The sequence below is a fragment of the Anneissia japonica genome, unplaced genomic scaffold, assembly GCF_011630105.1.
Source record: "Anneissia japonica isolate Jap-2015-1 unplaced genomic scaffold, ASM1163010v1 scaffold287705_len1045735_cov187, whole genome shotgun sequence".
NCBI classification, from domain to species: domain Eukaryota; kingdom Metazoa; phylum Echinodermata; class Crinoidea; order Comatulida; family Comatulidae; genus Anneissia; species Anneissia japonica.
Window position 1 is genome coordinate 349,589 of NW_022709509.1, and position 10,119 is coordinate 359,707.

The 10,119-nt window shown below is 34.1% G+C and overlaps 1 protein-coding gene across 1 annotated transcript in view; it reads left to right on the top strand.

The window, feature by feature from the left end:
- LOC117106708 (cilia- and flagella-associated protein 61-like) overlaps positions 1 to 6,298 on the top strand; it is a 29,441-nt gene extending 23,143 nt beyond the window's left edge. Inside the window, exons 21-24 of the mRNA XM_033248119.1 lie at positions 783 to 1,023; positions 3,637 to 3,738; positions 4,606 to 4,800; positions 5,122 to 6,298. Coding sequence (XP_033104010.1) covers positions 783 to 1,023; positions 3,637 to 3,738; positions 4,606 to 4,800; positions 5,122 to 5,322 — 739 coding nt within the window. The 3' untranslated portion in view covers positions 5,323 to 6,298. The remainder of the gene's footprint in view (positions 1 to 782; positions 1,024 to 3,636; positions 3,739 to 4,605; positions 4,801 to 5,121) is intronic.
- Positions 6,299 to 10,119: the final 3,821 nt, after the last annotated feature.

The window sequence follows — 10,119 nt, forward strand, 5'->3', positions numbered from 1 at the left end:
ATAATATATATATATATATATATATAATAAGAAGTGATGTAATTACTCATATTAATTGTGATTAACTAAATTATTTTATTAAAATGAGATAACTTATAACAGGATGATTCTAATTACATATTTATATTAATAGTTATTATTATAATTATTAATATTATTGAATGATATCAATTTATTTTATTATTTATAACCTCGTTATTTTTTTTTAGAGAAATCCAATCATTTATTTTGACCCGTATTTCCAACATCTGCATTTAGATTATACAGTAGTTGTAAAAATAAGATATCATAATAAACATATTTTTGAACATTATGTTGTCTTCAATTTAGGGACTATAATCATATCTTTTAAAAATTGACTAAAACTTAAAGCTTGAAAGATGATGATGAAAAATGCATAACATTTAATGCTTCTACATAGCTGATGAAAAAACATAACTAAAAATAAAAATAAAAAAAGAAATGTCCAAGTCTATCAATATATTGTATCAGCAATTATAAATAGCCATGATGCAATCCTATAGACTGCAAACATCTTAAAAAAGTGGACTAAAACTGGATTGTAAGTACAGCAGAAGAAAAGTGTTACTATTAATCCTGCCTGAAAATCGGCCATAAACTCCCACAAATATATTTTCTGAAGAATATATACATTTTTTCTCACCTTTTGTTTCTGTATGATGAGAATACATTTTTTAAACTAGATAATTTTATTAAAAAGTTTAATCGAAAATACATATTTATATATATATATCTATATATATTTTTTATTTTCCGCCCAGGACACATAGTAACTTCAATTCCAGAGAGGTTGGTCAGATGCTGGCGTCCACGATGCTGCGGTTGTTCGATCCGACTATTGAGAATGACCCGGCGCCCCCAGAAGAGACCATGAACCTTATACCGATGTACCACAACAGCAAGGTTCAAGCCGGTATCCTTCCTGGCGGCCTCAACTATCTCAACTTCACAAAGCCAAACCTTAATGAACCGTTAGAGAAGCTAATGGCCCAACAGGACTATGTAAGTATTAGCCACAGCTTTTCTTCGTTGGGGTTTTCGATTATAACGACAGTAAGATTTAGAACATGATCATGTCAGGTATTTACGCATGTGTTTGTAGGACACATGCATATATCTGGCCTTGTTCTGGTTGGACAGTAGTTTAGTTTGATTGACAATCCAGAAAGTTCAATTATAGATATTTAGTACATATTATTTCAAGTGTAATCTATTTGACTTATTTTAGAATGTACTCTCCCTAATAACCACCCCATCTTCGAACATTACAGTACTATTCCATTTATATCTTACTGCCGTCTTACGCGTTGGAATGCATAATGGCAAAATGATTTCCAAACAGCTTTTGGAATTGTACCCATCGGGAATGCAATCAAATAACAAAGTCAGCTAAGCTCCAATCCCACGGGAACTCCTCACGGAACATGTTTAAATTATCACAACTACAACATGATTAATTGAGCAATTCCAATATTGAGGACCGCATTATTCATTCTTGCCATGCACATAAAATATCTTTTCATCAAGATATGCGAATCCTAATTTAAATAGTACATTATTGCTGTACTTTCATAAGCTGTTATATTCGGAATTAAATTTGCAGAAATGTTTTGAGAATGTAATCAGATTTGCGAGCACTGCATTCAATGATGCGAGGACTTTCTAAGAATATGGGACAGGTTGATTTCTAAGTGAATCAAGATAAATACTCTTCTATATTAAACTTAAAGTGAGAACAAAAAAAACCATCCCATATAGTAATCCAGGGAATGGATCTTCTTGATTTTGTATCTCTTTCGTCCGTAAGAACACTTAAACTCGAGTCAATATCCGAGCTAGACACTAATTCAATGTCTTCTCTAATCAATAATACAAATTCAGCATACTTGAGGAATTTATCGCATGCTCTGTCTTTTCTTCAAGAATGCTTGCCGATTTTTTTTTTACGTTTTTGAGCATCAAGCTTTAAAATACTTGAAAATTCAAGATCATCATCAAATACATTTTTGACAGCTACAGCAAGCAAGGAGGTAGAATCCCTGTTCAAATATTTTTTTAAATATTATGTTCACCGCTCTCTATCTTCTAGCAAGGAAAAAAAAAACTGTTTACAATATCTGTGGTCACGAATGCATATATTGACTTTATGTAACATTGATGATGCTACATTAAAAGGTTACAACCTTACATTGATGCATGTGTCATCTTCTCTGACCTGACCTAGTTCATCTTTGACAAACTGTCGTCATCTAGACAAGCATTGTAGCTTGGTTATTCAGCTTTGCGCTATTGGTTTGACAGCTCTTGGTGTGAAAAAAAAAATCCTGCCTGTGATTTCAACAACAGGTTAATGTATTTTCCATACGCTGTTTCTAATCTCCTTCGGTATTTATTCTCATGCTTGGTGACTATTGTGAGATTTCTCAAGGTTTAAATTAACATTCCATGTAATGAATGTGTTGATATATTAGTTTACTCATTTTATAATCAAATTTCTTTTGTGAATATATTTTATTCTTCATAAAATTGGAAATGCATGGTGTGAATATATGCTTTAATTTGTTAGTGTTTCAAAATGTTATTAGTAAACCAGTTGGAAGGGAGGGTGGAGGTTACAAGGAATTCAGAATTATCCCATGCTTGTAACTTTTGTCAAGGAGTTATTTTACCTTTATTTCAAATTTTACAGCCTTTAGTTAATTAAATAACTTTAATTGTCATTTTAATTTTATTGAGGGTCATACTATGTTTTAGTGGGTGGCTGTTGGGGATAAGTTGAGATATATGAAATGATAAGAAGCTTTTCATCCTCATTAAATATTTTTCAAAATAATCAATAATACATTTGTTAGGTTTTGAATGAAAATTGAAATAAAAAATATTTTACTTGAAAATTAATAGGTACATAAATAAAAAACTTATTTAATAAAATGCAGAGAAATTATACCCTTAAATCTGCGGGTTATATATTTAAACATTTTTGTTGACTGATAATTAATTTAAACATTTTTTTTGTAGTAAAATGTATGTAAATAAAGAAATAATAAAAATGAAAACTTACTTTTGCAACTCAGTATTAGAGGGTATATCAAGATTTCACCGCAGGCAGTATATAAACTCTGATCATGTGAGATATATTCAATTTAATTTTAAGTGATTAATTACATTTGGTAATTAATATTTCAAGTGGTTAAATATCCACAAAGTGGAGGAATTAATATAGGTGTACTTGTGAATGTTCTATGTTGTGTGAATATGGAATTTTGTGTATAATGAGGTAATGAGATTCATTAATCCAATGGTGATTGAGATTCATTAAGTATCTAATTATCTTTACTCTATGTTGTCAGCCTGTCTGCAACGGTATGTGTTTTACAGTAAGGGCATACCACTCGGACTACAGTCATTGTGAAAACGATTAAGTAAACACTGTTAAAATATGTGTGCTCTGCGTCTGGTGCAGCAAACAATAATGAGTGCGAAAGAGACTTAGAGTGCTGTCATCATTATCATTAGAGCTGAATCTCCTGGGATTCAAGAGTACATGCTCTCGCCGTTATCACAATCATTTCACTTTTATCATCTAATGAATATTCATGAATTTTTGTTGCCTAGGGACGGGAACTCATCACCGGAACTGTCGATGGTCCCGGATATTTTCGCATTCACCTGAATAAGTACAACAGCATCGAGACGATAACATGTCTTTCGAAAAAGGTTAGTGGATCGCAGATGTCTTTGGGATGTCTCATGGAAATATTTCATCTCTGAACTTGATTAATCTCTGGATCACAAGAAAGTTATATTTGACAGAATTTTATCCAACTTCTACTTTAAAATCCTCCTAACAATTTTAAAAATTATCATTGATTAGTGAAATCATTCATGTTGAATCATTCCATAGAGATTTACAAGGTCACAATATGTGCTGAAAATAATTAGACTGATCATTAATTGCATGTGATACGGGGATGATTTTGTAATTTTCTTCAACAAATAATTGCTCAGAAAGTCTCAAGGCTTGATCCCTTAAGATAAGAAAGTGCAGTTTAAATCAGCATGGATGCCGAGTTAAACAAATTTCAACATAAAATTGGTTTTATTGATGAAATTATACTGATTAATGAGTCTATGGCTTGTTGGTGCAAAAGCGCAGATCAGCAAAGTTACATCATGTACACCAACACATTTTTATCACACCTGTATCGCCTAAAAGCACAATTATAATGACTAGCATAAAATACTAAACTTAATCCTTTAGTTTGATGCTGCGACTCCAATGAATAAGAAGCATAAATTGTAATTTAATCAATAAATTTTTTTATTTTACCTTGAAATGATAACTACTGAGGCATATCCAGGGGTAATTTAGCAATGGACGGGTGATAAAATTTTCGTAATGGGCAGTGGTGTGTGTCTAACATTTTCAATGGGGTTTCAACTGGGGGCGTGAGCTTTTCTTGCGATATGCCTGCACACCCCTCTAGATGTGCAACAGCTAACAAGGATGCATGTTTTAGTGTAATGTAATTTTTATCTCTAAAATTATTGTAATATAAAAAAAATATATGCATTTAACTGTAGGTTATTGACACCAGCAATCTGCTTTGCCTATACAATATTCACGAGCGTTTCCTCAACAACATGGTGTCAAGATTTGACGAGGGACTCATTTCAGATTTCTACAGTTTCTTCCGTGAGACGTGGAGCTTGGCTATCTTCCATGATCGCTTCCCTGACTTCAGACAGGAAGTCCGAGAGCTTCTTGTTCAAAGACCAGTAAGTGATGTCAATATGTAATGATAAATCTGACTTTATCTACCTATGATAATATAATGGGCGAGTTAAGTAGCCGGGCGGTAAGGTAAGATGCCTTTACCTACAGCCTCAACACTGAGTGGAGTTGCTGTGTAGTAAATCCACTGTGAACCATCAATTTAAATGGATGTCTTTCAATTATCATTTTTGTATCCGTTTATTTATGTGGATAATAGCCCTTGATGGCTTTTAGAGTGTGTACATATATTCATACAATATACGCACCACCACAATTCCATATACAGCATTTATTTATTGTTTATCTGCTTTCTTAATATCCAGTCTCATGATGTGATAGCATTAGAAGAGAAGGTGCGTCAGTTGATTGACCAAGACCTGGAGCTAGACAAACAAGACCGAAAGTACTTGACCAACGAGTTTGACGAGGCTGGAAACAAGCGTGCTGTCGAGACGAGACTTCTTAGTTTCCTCAGCTACAACTATTACCACCTGCCAGTGTACGCTAAACCGGGAATGGTCTAAAAAAAATGGCATTGCCGTTTGAGCCATCAACTTGATAATGGAACTTGAAGAAATTTAGGCTTAGAAAATCACTTGGATTTGCCAATCTGTATTTACCCCGACATACATTCCAACAACATGGAAGCATGTGAATGCATTTCACTTAAGTATAATGAACTTGTAAAGATAAATGAGCATAATTTAAAGGATAGGCCGCTGTATAATGATTGCTGATGTGGATCAACACAATGTAAATAGTAAAGCGTGTAGTGCATCGAAGATGGACCGATGCCGAAATCCAATTACAATCATCACGGCACAAGTGATATTCGTTAAGTAGGTTTAATACATGGGGTTATAATTGAATGTAACTTGCAATGGAATGTGTCTTTTTGAAAGTGCAGTACTGTACTGTTAATGTAATATGATTTCATAAATGTCTAAAGTAATGAATTGAGGGAATATCCATTATTTTAAACATTATCACAAGAGTACAAAATATACCCTTCAGGGGGAAATGGGTTGACAGTCTTAATGAAAAAGATAAAATGATTTCAAAATTACAAAAATAATTTTATTATGTACTCTTTCAGAGTGTGGGAGTGTGGGAGGGTTTGGGTCAGCAAAAAAGATGTTTTGTTCTCTCTTGAATATTATGAAAATAATGGATTACCCCTAATAATGTTACCCTGTTGGTGGCATGGAGCACCAAAAATGTTGCAAAGTTCCAAAGGTGTTTTTGTTTTTGGGGAAGGGTTGTCCATTTGCCATTGGAGTCCAGCATAGCTCCATAGCTCCTGGCAAGTGACAAAAGTGACTAGAATATTTATTTAAAAAAAACAAGTTGTGTATGTTTCACTAAAATGTTACAATAGGCCGATGAAATAATATAAGATAATAAATTATAATATAATAAATATATATTTCTGATAGTAAAATATAGAATTTTCAATGTATATACAGTGTGCGTTAAGAATAAAGTTTCTATGAAAATGCAGCAGTCCAACACTTTATTTCATGTCTTGTAATATCTCGTAAGTAGTCAGGTAGGCTTTTTATGTTACATAGTTGAACCATTCCTGCATGGTTGAACGTCTAGGCTTGGAAGACTCTATGTTGATGTTTCACTGTAATTGACTGTATACATAGAGATAGTTTATATGTCTTTACAGGGCTGGCGGAACGTTTTTCAAAGTTGGGGGACTTATAAGATGAATGGAAATATGAATCATGCAGATCTGGAATCAAACCTAGGGGTGGGGGTCAACATTTTTCCCAAAAACGAAAGGGGATCCTTTCTGAAATATACTTGTTTTTCCTGCCGCATTTTTCGTGTCAATAACGCGCCACGTACAAAACTCATCTCTCTTTCTATAGGTTTCACTAGAATTTTCTATATTTGTTTAATTAAATCTCCGAGTGCTATTTCCGGCCACTTAGAGGTGCCATAATCATAGATATTTTTACCTCAGCCCAACCATGGTGGGGCTGAGGTGTTCAAGACCCGTGGTGAATTCAAGGGGGGGGGGGCGTGGTGGGTAGTCGAGCCGACCTGGGGCCCAATAAAAGTTGGAGAGAAAACAAACATAGTTACCAACCGTCTCGCATCGTGCGGGACGGTCCCGCATTATATTTCAAAGTGAACACATGCGTGATCATAAATTTGTGTCAGGTCTAAATTTAGCACAGGTCTATGCGTGATAACGAATTGTCACAAATTCAGGGGGAAATCTATTTAAAATTAGAAGAAATTAATTTTATTAAAGATATAAAAACGGTCATGCAGTTTAAACTTGAGTCAATGCTTAATTCACTGACGCGCTACTAAACATTAATCAGTTTTTTGTTTGTTTAAGTAATGAAATGTTTGTGTACATAGTTAGGGTGCTCAAATTAAACACAATTTATTGAAACTCAAATTGTATGTGGCTTTATTAAAAATATTTTTGTACCCGGTATTGTCAACAAACGCTCCTTAATATCGATTTAAACAGCTTAAAATTTTCAGATCCTCAGGGCACCGCCTCTGGACCCCGGGCCTCCCCCTCCCCCAACAAACTTGTGTACTCACGCATTTGGAATCTTTAAGGTTGGTAACTATGAACAGAACATACAGTAATCTCGATTCTGAAATTAAAACTTTTAAAAGTGAAAATTTGGCAAATTTTCTGCAAAAAAAAAAAAGTTTTGCGTTCTTGTGTCACCTACTGCTGCTTTTAAAAAAGTGATTTCTATTTTTTATTATTCAAAGTCTCGCTTTTCATTTTGGTTTGAAGTTTAGATAGATACGCCACATTTCCAATTGTTTCATATTCATCATTTGCATATTTTATAATATATTTTAACATGATTTTAGTAGCCTTTATTTTTATATGAAATATAAAGTACATGTTCATTAAAATCACTAAAAATTATTTTTTTAAATAAGACAAAAAAAGCAATTTCGCTGTACAATAATACAATAAATAGGCTTAATGTATCCTCGTTGATTGCTTCTGCAGGTAATAACACCAATACCATACGTACTATTGAACCAAATATATTCTAATCACAGACAAAATATAATTACCTGACTCTCTCCCTGACGGGTTCCGGGGTCGACGAGGCTTCTTGTCGGTAATACGCCGGTAACCCTCCGCTGAGTCTGGGCCCGGGCCTTGGTGAAGGCCCGAGCCTTGGCGAGGTTGAGTACTTAGCCTTGCGGCATCGTATGATGATTGCTTGGCGGTGATACTTGACAGGACTAGGCGATTAACAGACTGCAGGGGAGATGCACAGGGAGTCTCGGTCAACTGACAGGCACTTGGGATGGCTATGCTAGGTTCAGTGCATCATCATGGCTTAGGGGTCGCACTGCTTCCTCCCTCCGTTCAGTTGGCTGGGGCCGAGCAAGTAGCTCTATCGTGCATTTAAGTGACCAGCGTACGAGGAACGAAAACTTGAATACTAAAGAACAGAAACACACTACAAACATGGTGTTCACTCGAAAATTAGGGGCACTTTTTTTTAAAATGTTTTTAGATTAGTTTAAAAGATCAAATGAAAACCACATTTTCACATATCCGTGTCATATGGAAATTTTTACTATTTTAATTTTTTTTAAACAAAAATATGATCGTTTTTCCGTAAAAAAATGACAATCGCACAGTTTTCACGATATTTCTATGGTTTTACGAGAAAAAAAAAAAAAAAAAAAAAACTTTTTTCCACCCACCCCTGTATTCAAAATTTTACAATGCGACAGCAAACAATTTTTTTAGGCCTGATAAATGGTGCGATGGTTTGCAGATGATTATGGTTAAGATGATGGTGGTAAATATGATGATGAATAGGTGATGATGATGATGACTTCTGATTTGTACTTAATTTTCTGTATGTGTTCAGATTGTCAATTCAACAATTAATTTTACTTCAGCTTGTTGGGAACTTGAATGGGAATATGAATCATGCAGATCTGAAATCAAACCTAGGGGGTGGGGTCAACATATTTTTGAAAAACGAAAGGGGATCCGGGGGTCCTCCCCAGGAAAATTTTGATTCCTAGAAGGCTGGAAATGAGCTTTTCCGACTTCTGTGGTTTCTTAATTACTTTTAAGTTCTTCAAAATTCAAGGTTTTTCTTGAAAACGGTCAGGTAATTTTTTCACATTGTTATTAGGCCCTATGTGTATATACATACACAGAAAAAGAGTAGTTGCATAGGCCTACGTATTCATTGTTTAATTAAAGGGGGGAGTGGGATTTCTCCCCGGGAAAATTTTGATTCCTAGAAGGCTGGAAAAAAGTTTTGCCGACTTCTGAGGTGTCTTAATTACTTTTTCCTTCTCTTGAAAATGATTTAATGAATCAATGAACCCCAAAGAAAAAGAATAAAAAAAACTCGATTTCTAAAATAGGGGAAATGAGCTTTCCTGACTTCTGAAATGTCTTTTAAATGACTTTATAAATTCATCAAAATTTCAAGGTTTTCCCCTCTTGAAAACGGTCAGGTAAATTTTTATTTTATGTGTGTATACATACATAAATAAATAAGTAGTTGCATGCGTATTCTTTTTTTCATGAATCGATAAATCCCAAAAAGAAAGGGTGGTCCGGGGGCTCTCCCCCGGGAAAATTTTGATTCCTAGATGGCGCGGGAAATGAGCTTTCCCGACTTTGAAGTGTGTTTTAATGACTTTTATGTTCTAATTAAAATTCTAATTTTCTTATTGTAACATAAAAATAAAAAAAATCAGCTCACGTGTCCTGAAAAGGTAGGTTTAGAATTCATTTTTTTTTTTGGCCCAACGGAGGGGGTCAGGACCCATGACCCCCCTCCCAGATCCGCCAATGTGAATTGCGAGAGAATGTAACTCAGTCGGGGACTGGATAAACATTCTCTTTCCTATCCTTCTCCTTCTTCTTTCCTCTTTCTTTTCCTGCATTTCTCTCCGGTCATACTAAAATCTCAAGACATATTTTTTTCTCCAGACATATATTTTTGCGGCCCACCACCCGGTTCCGCCGGCCATGCTTTATACTGACACATTATGCCATTCAAATTAATCCATAGAAAGATGTTCTGTGACCGATTTTCAATATCCTCATAGTTAAGTAATTCAATCATCACGAGCATCTTGATATCAATCTACTCAAATATATTCTATATATGCAAATATATACATTTTTACACATTATATATATACATTATGTATACATATTTCTTATCATTTTTTTTAATATTGATTCTATTATATTTATTATTATTGATTATTATCATTATATGTGTGTGTGTATGTATATATATATATATATATGTGTGTGTGTGTGTATATATATA